Source organism: Amblyomma americanum, chromosome 5, assembly GCF_052857255.1.
Source record: "Amblyomma americanum isolate KBUSLIRL-KWMA chromosome 5, ASM5285725v1, whole genome shotgun sequence".
Taxonomy (NCBI): domain Eukaryota; kingdom Metazoa; phylum Arthropoda; class Arachnida; order Ixodida; family Ixodidae; genus Amblyomma; species Amblyomma americanum.
Genome location: NC_135501.1, coordinates 62,077,405 through 62,092,541, shown reverse-complemented (window position 1 = coordinate 62,092,541; position 15,137 = coordinate 62,077,405). Strand labels below are relative to the sequence as shown.

Here is a 15,137-nt window from a genome sequence, read left to right as displayed (position 1 = left end):
ACACCACTTGCAAGTGCTGTTGTGCTGTGGAATGTTATGTTAATCTGGCGCTAGAAAAATTATCCTTCTAGGCTGAAGCCATGACAGTACAGCCCATAAAAGAAGTGCACCAAATTTCTGAGCAGCGAGGCAGTGGAGTGTTGGAAGGGACTGCTCTAAAGTCTTGCAAGCAGCCGGGTCTCTCTCATAACTTAAAACTCGAACTTAACTACATGGCCTATACTTTTCCTTCAATGCTTTGCTATAGTTTGGCCCTTAATTTTTAAGCAAGCAAGCAGAGAAGAGATGGAACACTCACCTATCACAGCAGACATCCGAACAGGGTCTAGGGCCTCCTTCACAGGAAGGCCCTTTTGCACGTTATTTTTCATCCCATAGAGGGACTTTCCCCTCAACTCCTCCTCCGTGAACACATTCCGAAGGAGCGCCCTGGCGAATTTCCCAGGGCTGCTTTGACACTGCCGCTCCAACATTTGCAGAATGGTGCGGTCAACCAGTACGCCATTCCCAATGTCAACCTGCAAACAGCACAGCAATCAAAGATAAAGGCAAGCAAGCGAATTCAGCTGTTTCAATGGAAATGCTAGATTGCCCGTTATCCTCTGTGCAGTTGGGATGTCAGCAGTTGTTTAATGCGAGGAAATTACTTAACTGTACTGCAACTGCAAAAATTTTTCGAAAGAGATCCTGCATTAATGGGTTCAATGCGAATTGTAGTGCTGTAATAGCCTAGCGACTAGATGAAGTGCCTGCAAGGAAAGCATGGGCTCTTTCACGTTACCTGAGCATATTGCACTGTATGACCATCTACTTCAGGGGTCCTCAAATTGGATCTATGGTACACCGAGGTATGATGGAGGGCTTTTTGGGGTTTCCTGAGCATCTATTTACATGCATGCCTCTACAATAACCTTTTCAATTGCCAATTTTTTTAGGACTGATCACACTGCAACTGATTAGTGCACAGCCAGTCATAACTTAATTTGGTCATTTCTTCGATACGTGTTTCATACCCTGTTCGTGCTCAGCACTTGGCGGAAAAGATTTGAGGAATTTATGGTTGTAGACGGCTCAGTTGGTATACTAAGGCACCAATGCGTGTCTGATTTAGCATTTCGTCTCCATGCCTTGAGGAAGCAACAAGGATGATTGCACGTGGCTGGCTAAGCGAAAAACATGCATGTGCTGCCGATCACCCGCAGTGCCCTCTTTCTGGCGATTCTCCCTTTCACTGTCCGGTGGGGCGACGGTCTGCAGACATGCAGATATACATTTTAGGACATGCCTCTAATGGGCTCATGCATGAATTCAAGAAGCCGTGATAACTTCTCTATCGAATGCCAGAGAAAATTTCAAACGCAGAAGAGTACCTCACTTGTATATTCAAGAGTATGTGCAACGATCATATTTTAGCTCACAAACCTTTGCACATGGCACAATAGGCTGATCTGGCTCCTTTTTGGACTCCAGCATCCTCTCCAGCCGTTTCACCATTTTGGCTGGCACTGCAATGGACAGGGAAAGAAAATTGTTAGCATTCTATTAAAACAGGAAGAATGTGAGCACACCACTCAAAGCCCAGGCAGCAACCCGCAAGTAAGTAGTCTATTTTCCAGTTGTAACAAAACACACCTATAAACATCTACCATTATAAAAAAGTATGGAATCAGTTAAAAGGGCCCTGAAATGAATTCGATGAGCTTATTCTAGTGCAACATATCTGCAGAGGTGGTCTTTATAAGCATTCAATTCATATTTGAAAGCTGTGCATGAACACTATAATTTGAAATAATTTTTAAATCTCTGCTCGCAGTACCTCGCAATCGATTAAGGAGACACACCTCATCGTGCGTCCCCCACCCCAATGACATCAGTGGGCAGAGGCGGTGAGGCGTGTCTCCGTAACCGGTTGCAAGCTACTGCGAGCAGATTTTTAAAAAATTATTTCCAAATGATAGGGTCCATGCAGAGCTTCCAAATATGACTCGAATGCCCACAAAGACCACCTCTACAAATCTGGTCCACTAGAATGAGCCCATCAAAATGATATCAGGGGCCCTTTAAAACAAAAACACCGGTTTCTGGGCATGTTAAGGGTAGCCAATGCCTGTTTCGCAGAGCAGGGTTTGTACATTTTCCTTTCCAAAATACACAAATATTCAAGAGGCATTCCTATCGCTGGCCTATATTTTAAATTTACATGAATAAAAATACTGCCACAAGGTTTCGTTTCCTCCTTCAAAAAGCGCAAGGGGCCTAGCATCTAAGCTGTAGCAGCCGCATAGATTCTAGGAAAGTTTATTATCATTAGTAGTGAATATTGCTCGCCAATGTGTGGAACCAAAGGTTTATAGCTACTTAGAATAAAGCTGGAATTCAACCTAGTTCATGTACAAAATGATGAGCCATTTCAGTGGAGTGTACTGTATCAAGGCTCTCTCAAAGATTCTCCAGAAACTGGGTGTTAGGTTGAACACTATCTGTCATCTATACAACTGGCTGACAAACACATTTTTTAAAAATGAAGAAACATCTCCAAGTGCAAAGCCTATCCACAAGCTATCAACTGAAGAACTTTTTGCAAACATTTTCACACAGTTCATATGATGGGCCTTGCTTGAGTCCATGAGATGCCCTAGAGTATATTGCACATAAATAAAATCTCAAATTGCAAGATATGTCCGAGATGTCGCTCTGCTTAAAAACAAACACAGACGTCTTACATTAAAAATGAATATTGCATTGTTAACCAGCCTGATTAAAACACTCATATCTGAAATGAACACCAAGAAAGAGATTGTTATGACTTGTGCTTACCAGCAAGGAGAAGGAAAAGGAAAGACATGGAAGGTTAATCAGAACAAACCATTTTGCTGTGCTGCACTGTGAGAAAGGAGTGTCGGGGCAATGGTGAAGCAGAAAAAGAAGCAAGAGGAAAATGAAATCAGTAAACAATGTCAGCACAGACATATGTTTGAAAACTCAGGCAGGCAAATATTTTCGTTAAGCAATAGATATGGCAATACTAACAATGCCCAACGGTGCGTGCTTATAAAGAGACCATCTTGATCTGAAAGTGTTGACAGTTAAAGGCAAAGAATAAACAGTGCTGTAGAAGAGGAAACATTACACCCGCTGAGCACGAACACAGTACAAATGTATGCTTCGGGCATAGAACAGTTGTATCTGTGAAGTGGTGATCAAGAACCAGCAGACTGCACACAGTTATGCTAAGTATTCAGACATGTATGACGTAATGCCTCCAAGTACAAAATGCACGCACTTAATGATTTATTGCAAGAACAGGTTTCATGCCAAAACTAAAATTTCAAGTGCAAGGAATGTGAAGCCATCCCAGAATTCTCACCAGCTATTTTCTCGGCTGCTTCCAGCTGCCTCTTCAAGCTTTCATTTTCATTTCTCAGGCAGGAAATCTCCTCCTGCTGCTCCTTAAGCTGCTGTGCAGCTGATCTACAGCATGGGTGTTCCTGAAGAAGTGGCATGACAATTATTGAAATGTAAAATATTTTAAAAATTGAAGCATATCCTTGTGCAGTTTCAACCACTTCTGGCTGTAGTATACATGCCAGATGTCTTCAGTATTAAAAAAAAAGGTTTGGTTTTTGTAATGATTGCAGTAGTTTACTGCATGACCACTTGAAACTGAATAGCATGCACTTCAGCTGTTCTAATGTCCACATGATATGCGCTACTAGCAAGGGCTACACATTTCTAACATAATGAAACATCCAGCACTGAAAAGTATGAGTATTTCAGATTGCATTTCATTACTGAGGTAGAAAAACTGAATCCACAAAAAAAAAACCACTATCAAGGACACAGGCGAATATGAACAATCTGCTTACGTGTGCACTTGTCACAAATAAACAAGCACCATGTGCAAAAAAACTACCTTTATAGTTTAGAAGCCACTTTACTGCTGTTGCATATTCTCATCAAGTACCACATGCATTAAATGAAAAACACTAACTTCAACCAAGACACCAATAGATTAACATAATGCACCATCCATTAGTTCATAATATGAACACCCACAAGTAATTAGCGCTTCAGGTTTGCCCCTGATTTGGTTTGAGAAGAAAAGAGGAGCACACACTGTGCAATTTGTAGACAAAGGCATGCTTTGGCAGTGGGAATCCTAAAGTTCAGCCATGTTTGTGCACACATATGGAACCACCCCTTGACTCCACCAAAACAAAGGGCAAATATACCAACCAAAATGTAAGAACTATTTCAGCCATTTGACTGGCACTCTTAGAGGTTGTGACCCCTGGCAGCACCCATTACCAGTTAATAGAATGGCAGCAAATAACTTGCGAGTCCATGCTTAGTGACAGTTTTCTTGTTGATTATTAAGCAATTCAGTCATATGTAATGTGAAACTAAAAAAGAACAAATTGATTTGGTTTACTTTGGAGGTACTGCGTACCCAGCCCTTATTTTTCCATCAAATGGGAGTTTAAGGATGAAGCAAAAACCTGCTAGTGGTTTTATGCCATTATACAATACAACTGCCATCTACTCTGCCAGGGTGGCTCGGTAGTTATGGTGCTCGGCTTCTAACCCTAAAGACTAGATATACCGTATGACCTCTCCCACTGCGATTCTACGCTGTTTGTCACCAGTGGCTCAGAGTGGCATTTACAAATGCCTATTCGGACCTCATCACAATGGCAGACTCTCCTGCACGTGAGAACTACGGGTTTGATGAGCGGATCGGGCACCTACTTAGCGACTGCCTACGGTTTGAGTGTGAGTGCACCCTCCCAACCACTTGGGCCCTTGTCCTCCACCCCCATAAGCAAGGTTTGTAGTGCACTGCACCTAACATTAATATAAGAGGAAAGCAGTGAAGGCGGTTTTGAAATTTTTAAAGCTCTCACAGTTGAGTTTCTGGCTATAAACTATGCACCTACTACAGTCAGATACAGCTCAAGAAAGAAGTGGCAAAATGCCCCAAAGGAGGACCTTCTTTCATTGGCATCAACCGATCTTTATGCCATTATGGTTAATCCATGGCTAATTGCAGTCAATCAACCTCTAGCTCTCAATCCCCAGCAGCCGCAGAGCAACTAACCAAGGCGACACTCTAAACAACAATGCAGTGGAGAGTCCTAACAATCGCTCGATCCAGACAGGCTGCCATTGGAAACTAAACCTGGCAACATGTAACGCAAAAACCTTAAGAGTGAGGCTAGCCTGGCAGTGTTAGAAGAATTTCCAGGTATTGGATGTCTAGGGTTTAGTGATGTTAGGAGGGCAGATGAAGCATATAAAATGTTAACGGGTGACACCGTACTATGTTGCTGATTAATGTCAAGGAGAGAGCTAGATGTGACATCCCTGGAAACAAAAAGGAATTCTGCAGCCTTAATGAGATGTTGGCAACTATTGTAATTGAGCTTAACGAGAAGGTTGTACCGCCATCAGCATGCTTAACATGAACGCTCGGCAGCATGGCTTGGGCTGGCTTGGACTGATGTCAGCGCTGCGACGCGTCACAATTTTGGTACGACTGTCAGGTCATGAATGACGCCACATGGAGGTCGGCCAGTGGTAGGTTTGTATAGAGGAGCGACATGTATACGCTTGTCTGAAGTGGCAGTGCTCGACTTGCTGTACTATAAGGACGCTTGATGACATCACCCTTTTCACTTGCTATCTGTGATTTTCGATACCACCTGCGAGTACACATACGACCCATAAGCTTTTAGTGCAAAAGCAGTTTTGCTCACTAACATCAACCAGGAATTTTGTGATCATTGGATCTTGTGCAGTTTCCTAGCAATAGCGATGATACATCAGGTAAGTTAAAAAGAAATCAAGATAACATCCACCACTGGGAGTCGAACCCGCGGCGAGGTGAACTGATCAGATTTGCAAGCCGCTACGCGAGAGCACTAGGCTATCACCGCAGCCAAACACACCTCGTGTTAAACTGCAGAACACAGTTATGCCGTGAATTGCACATCTGCAGTGCAAATAGGCTTATAGGGGTTTAACGTCCCAAAGCAACTCAGGCTATGAGAGACGCCGTAGTGAAGGGCTCCGGAAATTTCGACCACCTGGGGTTTTTTAACGTGCACTGACATCGCACAGTACACGGGCCTCTAGCATTTCGCCTAAACCGAAATTTGACCGCCGCGGTCGAGATCGAACCCGCGTCTTTCAGGCCGGCAGCCGAGCGCCATAACCACTAAGCCACCGCGGCGGCTGTTGCAGTGCAAACAGATCAGACAAGCTTAACAGGAGTGTAATATTGTCCCCAGATGTGTCGACGGCCCAGCAAAGCAAAATCATGACCTCTACTCAGTTTTACTGCGTTAAAGAGACTATGGGACTATGCAATGAATAATAAGTCACTTGTAAATGTTTTCAATGCTTAGAAATGATGCTAAGAAGCATTCACACCAAGTACGAGTCTTCGAAACTGAACCGGCAATTTATTATGAATTTTTAAAAACCGTGTTTTTTAAAATTTGCGGGCTGATTGGTGTCCTCGTAGTGACCGATTTTTAAACTTATATCGTGAAAAAAGACGTCACTGTACCCATGACGTCGCCAGGCCACCACACGCTCTCATTCGCTGGAGCCACGGCAGCCACGAAGTCACAGGCACACTTCCGGTAGCCGTGAAAATCGTCTGCTCGTGCCACCGCACGACTCTCTCGGGCAAGCGCGAGCCAGGGCATTGCCTTCGCGCATATGGTTTCAATTTTCCTCTGCCGCCTCCTTCTGTATGGAGTTCCGGAGCCACTCGCAGTGGCTCGTCGAGTCGCTACTGTCGTCACTGGCGTTCAGTCGGTATGGCGTGAACGCATAGGGCTCGATGCCCATCGCGGCCGTAAGAGCGAGCAGTCGCACCTTGAGGTTCCGGTCTATTACTGCTAACTACAACAGACGACAAGCAAAGAAACCCGACGCGCGCCGCAATCCCGCCGCCGACGCTGCTGCTGGGGTGCTAGGAGCGACAACCGGAAGTTGCAAAAGGAACGTCAGCGGATGACGTATTCATGGGCGGGGCCCAGTCCCAGAGCTGTTTTCTTTATTTTTGTCTGGTGCCCCGCGTGTACGAGTTGAGGGGGGAGAGGAGGAGCGTAATTTTAAATCGTCTATATCTTCGGTGTTATTGATGCTAGCTTAAAAATTCTTGCATTGGGGTGACGAGTGATGAAATGCCTATCTCTCGTCTGCTTTATGTAATCTCAATTAATTTATTGCAGTCCCTTGAAAACCCTACAAATTTTATTGCCATATGCCCTGAAATTATTTATTTTCCTGCTGTCTTGCAGGCTAGAAAATGGCAGGCTTTGCACAATGTTTGCTAGGCTAGGGGAATCACACCCTTTACAGAAAATTGAAAATTGATTTCTTGGGGAAAGGAAATGGCCCAGTGTCTGTCTCACATATCAGCAGACACCTGAACAGGACACCTGAACCCTGCCATAAGGGAAGGGATAAAGGAGGGAGGAAGAAACAGGTACCGTAGTGGAGCTTTTAGTCCATTGCAGGCTTTTGTTCAATAATATGATACTTATACAAGTGGTAATGCTAGGGTTGAGGTCCATCATATTTTGCACTTTCTACATGCTGAATGGAAAGAATGGTACCCAAATATTAAGGAACCGTGCTGAGTGCGAAAAGGAAACTGCGGATAACCTAGAACATCGCGGAAACGACACTGCAGATTTGGAGACTCCAGACGAGACGTCATTGATGAGTGTTGCCCTGTACAGCAGTCTGTGTTGAAAGGGACACAGGATGAGCGCTCGTCCTGTGTCCCTCTCTTGTCCTCGTTTGTCTCATGCTAAGGCAACCTGGATATCATGAATCACCAACTGGCCTAAAACTCCACTTTATTAAAAGCTTAGTTTGAATCGCATCAACGAGTCTAGCTCAAGACATGTACGTGCAGTTCTTATGCCCCGACACTAGATCTCCAGAGCAGCATGGACTATGCAGGAAGCCGCCCTGCAAAGAACCCTTCGATGCACACTTTGAGGCCAAACTCGAAAGGCATGCAAGACATCGCACACCATGTTGCTTTGCTGAGATAAGCAAACCGCAACATTTTCCGGGTGCACATGAGACTGCAGCCACGACCAAAAAGTGGCAAAACAAGCCTGTCAAGTGGGTGCTCTTCCCCCGCCGGTCAGACACAGGAGTAAGACAAGTCGACCAGTCAAATCGAGCTGCACTCCAGCTGTGGTTAGCTGCCGTAAACATACTGAGATATCTCAGCAACAGTGGCCAACGCTCAATGGAACTGGCGTCAGTCCAAGCCATGCTGTCAAGCATTCGTGTTAAGTGTGCCGACAGCAGTACAGGCAATGAACTTATGGTCGTGAACACAGAAACCTATGGCAGATAGCTACAAACTCTAGTTGTGGCAATGCGCGGTGGCTACTTTTCACAATGTGGCAAAAAGGGTTCTGCTGCCTTGCCTGCTTCTGGCAAACGGAGAAACGCACCTCCCTTTCTACTGTTTTTTAAAGCAATCGCCGTGCATCACCACAAGTAGAGTTCGAGGCTGCTCGGCACGCACTTCAGTGCTCATGCTCATAAATTTCATGACTGCGCAGGTTTACACAGCTATACCCAGACATTATGAGGAGATGTTTGAAAGATTCTAAGGAGACATTGTTAACTATGCCTGGAACCCGACAGGGTCAGTTTAAGCGAAGCAGGAGAGGCCTTTGTTTTGCAGTGGACGTAGCATAGTTAGTCTGATGATAATTTGATCAATGCACACCCCCACACACAAAAACCCCTACCATCAGCAGCAAAATGCAGCATTGTAGATCATGCTATTACAAATGATTAGCAACTCATCGTCGTAGCAGCAAGCGCAGGGGCACCTATGCATCAGCTAGGTTTGGGCTGCTAAGCACATGCAACGAACTACCATCTGCACCAATGCAATAATTGGCAACAGACCTTAACAAAGTCCTGAGCAGTTCGTTACTTTATAGCCCTTGCATGCAGTTGTGTGACCGTTCTTGTGGTCTCTACTTTTTCTCAGGCGTGTACAAACAGCCCAGGCCTGGATGTCCTCTAAAGTATTTGGTTTCCCGCCTTTCCGTCTTTTGCGGCAAAAATTTATAAGACACTATTTAAATACCACACAGAGAAAATAAGCGATGGCCTAGGCAGTAAAGCGTTTACATATGCAACTTCTGCGTGCAGGTTGCGAATGCACGTGGAACAAATTTTTGTTCCCTTGCTCGTCAAGAGACACAGGAACAAAGTTATTAGTAAACCTGATACAGTAAATTGCCCCGCATTAAAAGCATGTTACAATAACAGCATCTGTGGTGAAATGCCCACAGTTATCCTTGATATTGCGTTCGCCACCGCGCACGCACAAATATTCAAACGGCCCCCCTTGAACTGAAATCGCTTTGAAATGAAGGACAGTGCAAAGAACACACGTAACAGCATCATTGATACGCACATTGCACGTGGACATCCCGGCTGACGGTTGGCTGTCCTCCCTCCGCCTGTCCACGCATTCTGGCGCTTCCGCGGCAAGTTTCGCCCTTTTTTTTTCTAGTGAGGCTTGTTTACCTGTCAGAAACAATGCAAATGAACTCCACTACCTGAAAAGGCGTAAACTTGACTAAACACGCAAAAGAAATACAAGTACTCACCTAGGTACAGCAATTCAGCTTTCGCCGGCTGCTCGCCCTCCTTCCAAAAAACGCTCACAACTGAGCCTTTCAATTGTTTTATGGCGCCTTCTTCGGTTAAAAGTCGGATGCCGATGGCAGGGTCCGCGAGGGATTTAACAGGATAAACATCCCACTTAGCTTCCTCCACCCATTTTATCAAAATGTGGCTCATTGTCACGGAGTGGGTAGAAACACGAGGCCTTCCTGTAGCACCTGCTGAACCGACTGGACCGCAAACAGGGCTTGGTGGCTTGGCTTGGATGGTTGGAATTACAGGTGCGGTATTTGGCTGCACTCATGCCTTTTGCCGCTAGGGAAGGGCACCTACGGTTGGTGTGGCGCTACAGTCAACCTGTTGGGCAAGATTGCATTTGCCATTACTTTACTTCAAGCACGCTTCATTACTCGATTTCAAAATAATAAGACAGGAAAAATTCACCGGTAGGCAGTGAGAGGAGAGTAATCATTTATCCTAGCACATGCACTTAACACCGCGTTCGAAAATTGCATACGCGAATGCCAGTAGCGCCGTCATAAATAGCAGACGATGACAACAACATCCGAGCGCCCATGCGAGCGCCCTTCCTTTGTTACTGGTAGAAGCGACCGACGATCCTTTGAAAGTTTCTTGGAAAGCACGGGTGACCATAACACGGAAGATATATATAGCTTCCTGTCCCATATAATCTCCAGTTAACCTGGTACTGTGCCTGCTGCCACCATGCCTCCGAAAAGGCAGTACAGTAAATACTTATGGGACTCGTCGGCCGAGGTTCCGCATCGTTCAAAGTGTACGTTCAAGCAGCGGGAGTTACTTGGCGCGCCATCAGCTTCTCGAGCTGATAGTGACTCGGATGAATCGGGTGATGAAAGCTCCTATGCAAGTAATGAAGAACAGAACACAGCCGGCGTTACAGATTCCTGCTCTGGTGCCTGTGCTGGGGAGACTGCGCACAGCCGCTCACGTTCTTGTGAATCTTCTGAAGGCGCTTTTCCCGAAGATGTCTCATCGGACGAAGTTGACGACGTCTCGTCCGAAGAAAGCGAGCCTGAACCGCATGAACCCGAAAGTCACGAGGCCTCACCGGATGAGCGGACTGGTGAATTGGTAACAGCCCTTGCCATTTGTTTCTGCATGTGCGGTGAACTGCTGAATTAAGGGAACACGCGATCGTGTGGCCTCCGAGTTTCGCGAAGCGCTGCCGCGAAAGCTGGCGAGAAAAGACTTCATGATAAGAAGCATGCGCCGTTAGTACGCTTGGTTGCTTTTTCCGGGCATGCGCCTGGTGCTGCTTTCGCCGTCAGTCGGTTGTAGAGTTTCACGAAGCGTGGAGGCCACGCAGTCGTGTGTATTCTTTAGCCGCCGTGGTGGCTCAATGGTTGTGACGCTCGGCTCCTAACCCGAAATACGCGAGTTAGATCCCTGCCGCGGCGGTCGAATTTCGATGGAGGCGAAGTTCTAGAGGCCCGTGTACTGCGCGATGCAAGTGCACGTTAAAGAACCGCAGGTGGTCGAAATTTCCGGAGCCCTTCACTATGGCGTCCCTCATAGCCAGAGTCATTTTGGGATGTTATACCCCCATAGACTATAGACCAGATCATTTATCAGTAGGCCGTACTGTACTGCAGTATGAAAAGGGATAATGGATTATATGTTGTTTGACAGGAGCTTATAGCAGAACCTTATAGTTAGGTTATTTTCAGTTTAAGTGCTGCTTCTTTTTAAGAGCCGCCATGCAATGTTGACAGGAGAATATAGTATTTTTCAATTTAAATGCTGTTCCTTGTTTAAGAGATGAAGAGCCCACAGAGTTCTTATCCCTTTGTAAGAGAGCTTAACATGTGTTGCACTTGCTTCAAGTGTCAGCAAATGGACAACTGTGCACCTATGTACTGTCGGGAAGAAAAGTCTGCAGGACCAGCGAGTGACAACAGAAATGGAAAAATTAATATTGTCCGGTTGCTTGAGGCCGCACTTCTAGATGTTGAAGTCTGGCTTACATGCTCTTATATGCAGTATTTAAATGATGTGGCAGTCATAAGAGGCTCCTGTGTGACTAGATTGCTTGTTGCACATAAAGTTGCGTCTCGATAGTACATTTTTGCATGCTGAAAGCTACCAAACAACAAAACATCACTTAGCATGTTTCTATCTGTCACTAATAGGCACCCTTCGTTATCTGCATTTACAAGTGCAGGTGCACCGTTCATCATATCCCATTAAGACGGAGAAAAAATTCAAAAGCTTTTGAGCCTCTTCCATCAGTAAACTGCCTTACAATACTTTCTGACATAATTTGCAGTCCTAATGCAGGTGTTTTTTATGTCGAGAGGACTGCGGTATGGCCGCACAGCACACTTGACGAGCACACATGAGGTCTCTTCACATAGTCATTGCCACAAATGTGTACCACTTTTTTTTCTGCAAACTAGTAGTTGAAATGCTTGAAAGTGATGTCATTTAATTTCTAGTCATTCTGAGTGCAATTTTATCTTTTGTTCCCTAAGACGCATACAGTCTAGCAACGAGATGCATTGTAATGTCATGAAGACGATTGGTAATGCAGTAATGTACAGTTATAAGAGCATCTTCCACGCACAGCGTTTTTCATGAAACCTTGCTCGTTTGCTCAGAACACGCTCGCATTGCACTTCAAATGTTGGTTACTGTTTTTTTTTCTTTTTTTAGGATGACTTGCTGTTTCCAGGAGCAAATATAACGCAAGCAGAAAGCTTGCTCATGGTGATGGCTCACAGTTTGCGACATGGCTGCTCCAAGGAGGCGACAGAGAGCCTAGTAAGACTTATTGGTGCCCACTTGCCCTCAGGGGTGACATACCCAGGATCGAAATATGCCTTATTTAGGCATTTTATTGCCTGTGAAAAGCAATACAAAAAACACTTTTACTGTACTGCTTGCACTGAGTACATAGGTGAGGCGATAGAAGGAGAAGATATTTCATGTCCTAAATGTAATTTAGCGCACACACATGAGAGTCTTATCAAATCTTCTTCCTTTTTTCTTGTCATGGACCTCAAAAGCCAGCTCCGAGAGGTGCTAGAGTCTACAGTGGCTAAAAGAGAGGGAACCTCGGTTCAATACGAAGTGGCAGACATTACACAAAGCATTCATTATAATAAATTGCCTTTGTCTGCCGATGATGTCAATTAGTTCTGCCGGTGTCGGGCCGGCTGTGAGAATTTTGACTGCTTCGACAGATACCCTGCCTGCGTTGTAGTTGCGGATAGCCGATTTGGAATCTGTTATAATCACCCTAACATTCCGTTGAGTTAAAGCCAGCGCAATGGCTACCTCCTCAGCCGCTGTTGCATCACTCTGTTGGGTGCTGCAGCACGAGACTCGGTCTCCGCCCTCCCTGGTCGCCAGGGCTACGAAACCCGTTCTGCCTTCATATTCCGCCGCGTCCGTGTAAACCACGTCCTGTCTATTGGCTAATTTTTTCTGCAGAGATTTCGCTCTGTCCTTTCGCCTACCCTCATGGTGTACCGGATGCATATTCCTTGGGAGTGGTGGGATTCTGATTTTGTTCCTTATGTCTGTTGGGATATTCTCCGTGTGTTTGAGCCGCGCTCGAGGTTCGAAGCCTAGCTTTTCTAGTATTTTTAGCCCCGAATGGCTGCGTAGAAGTCGTTGTTGCGCTACTCTGGTAGCCTCAATGAGCTCGTCTAGGGTGTTTGAAATCCCCATGTTCAGAATTTTCTGGGTGGATGTGTACGGGGGGAGGCCCAGAGCGGTTTTGACGCCTTTCCTAATTAGGATTTCAATCTTGTCTTTTTCTGCTTTGGCTAGCCGTAGGTATGGTGCCACGTATGTGATTCTGCTGATTACAAATGACTGAACTAGTCTTAAGAGGTTCGTCTCCTCCATTCCCGCGTGTTTATTTGCTATTCTTTTGAGTAGCCTACACGTCTGGCTTACACTCGATTCGAGTTTTCGTATCGTTTCGGTGTTCTTACCGTTTGTCTGTATCCTAAGACCCAGTACTCTAATCATCTCCACTGATGGTATTTTGTCCCCGTTTACCGTTAGCGTTATCCCATGTTCATGGGGCTTTGTTCGTCTCTTTTGTGGGCCGAGGAAGAGCGCTTCAGATTTCTCGGCAGAACATTTGAGTCCTACTTGTTTTAGGTACAACTCAATTTCCTCGACCGCTCTTTGGAGGGTACCTTCGATGTGCGCGTCACTGCCTCTGGTAACCCAGAGGGTGAGGTCGTCCGCGTATATTGTGTGGTTGAGCCCTTCTATACGCGTCAATTTCTGTGGTAAGCCAATCATTGCAATATTGAAGAGTGTCGGTGATAGGACCGAGCCTTGGGGAGTACCTTTGTTGCCCAGCCTTATGCCTTTCTCTTCCTTCCCTCCTAGGCTGATAGTAACTGTTCTGTTTGAAAGAAAGTCCTTCACGTAGTTGTATACCTTTCCCCCTACATTTAGAGTTTCTAAGCGTTCTAGTATGGCTGCGTGGTCAACGTTGTCAAAAGCTTTGGCCACGTCAAGGCCGACTATTACTCTGGTATCAGCTGTTTCGTTGTCTAGCACTTGTTCTTTAAGTTGAAGCATAACATCGCATGCAGAAAGATGTGTCCTGAATCCGATCATTGTGTCGGGGTAAAGCTTTTGTTCTTCTAGGAATCTGTTTAGCCTCGTTTGAATAACGTGCTCCATTAGCTTACCTACACATGAGGTAAGCGAAATGGGCCTCAGGTTTTCGAGACTGGTGCAGCGAGTGTATTTGAATGAAACAGAGCTAGTGTTAGCAGAATGTGAAATATACATGTGGAAATTGCCATTTAAATGCTGCCCTAAGATTGTAAATATATTAGGAGCACTTAGCAGAAAAGTGTCATGTGAGCATTTCTTACAAATGTGAGGTATAAATATAAGGGAAAGGGGGAGGGGGTTACACATTGTACATGCATTTTTATTTTGCAAGTGTTCTGCTGTGCTTGTAAATAGCTCATTGATATTGCCTGTACAGTTGTGTAAATAGTGACTAAAGGCGTAGTGTTGTGCAGACGTTATGTGTTGAAGTAAGTCTGGCCTTGAATGTTGTTGAGAAATGTGTTCAGATCTGAATATTGTATTTGAAGAATTAGCTTGTGTGCAATAAACTGCTCGCTTTTCAACCTTGTACTTTGGCACCATTTTTTGTCGGAATGCCATCTTCACTCTGCTGAACTGAATTCCTGCCTCTAAATATCAATACAAAGGCACAACACTGCTGCACATTACAATCATTCTTGTGTTCTGCCTACTCTGCAGTAATATTGTTATTAATGACTATTGTGTAAAGCATGCATAAATTACTACAGTGTGATGAAACAAAAGAATGATGTAACAAGTACTCTTTAAAGCAGGCCCTACAGCCAATAGTGTCAACCAATTATTATGACATCACGATATTAATCCCCTTGCATGCTTTA

At 45.1% G+C, this 15,137-nt stretch overlaps 1 protein-coding gene across 2 annotated transcripts; it reads right to left on the bottom strand.

Annotated features, from left to right (window-relative positions):
• Positions 1-1,441: 1,441 nt before the first annotated feature.
• On the bottom strand, positions 1,442-9,974 carry LOC144132487 (uncharacterized). Of its 2 annotated transcripts, XM_077664935.1 has the most exons (5): positions 9,672-9,974; positions 9,476-9,588; positions 3,368-3,488; positions 2,818-2,883; positions 1,442-1,505 (listed from the first exon to the last, which is right to left on the bottom strand). In XM_077664935.1, the coding sequence occupies exons 1-4, from the start codon at positions 9,862-9,864 to the stop codon at positions 2,852-2,854; spliced, it is 459 nt and encodes a 152-aa protein (XP_077521061.1). In that variant the 5' UTR covers positions 9,865-9,974; the 3' UTR covers positions 1,442-1,505; positions 2,818-2,851. The 2 variants fall into 2 exon arrangements, with proteins under 2 accessions (XP_077521061.1, XP_077521060.1); XM_077664934.1 differs by lacking the exon at positions 1,442-1,505 and having other exon boundaries at positions 2,660-2,883; positions 9,672-9,971.
• Positions 9,975-15,137: the final 5,163 nt, after the last annotated feature.

Bases quoted from the DNA above. Each gene is read 5' to 3' on its own strand.
- LOC144132487 (XM_077664935.1), bottom strand. From the start codon at position 9,864: ATGAGCCACATTTTGATAAAATGGGTGGAGGAAGCTAAGTGGGATGTT. The intron at 3,489-9,475 runs GTGCGTATCAAT...CCACTTCTTCAG, and splicing joins CCGGGATGTCCACGTGCAAT to GAACACCCATGCTGTAGATC. The intron at 2,884-3,367 runs GTGAGAATTCTG...CCTTTCTCACAG, and splicing joins AGCAGCCGAGAAAATAGCTG to TGCAGCACAGCAAAATGGTT.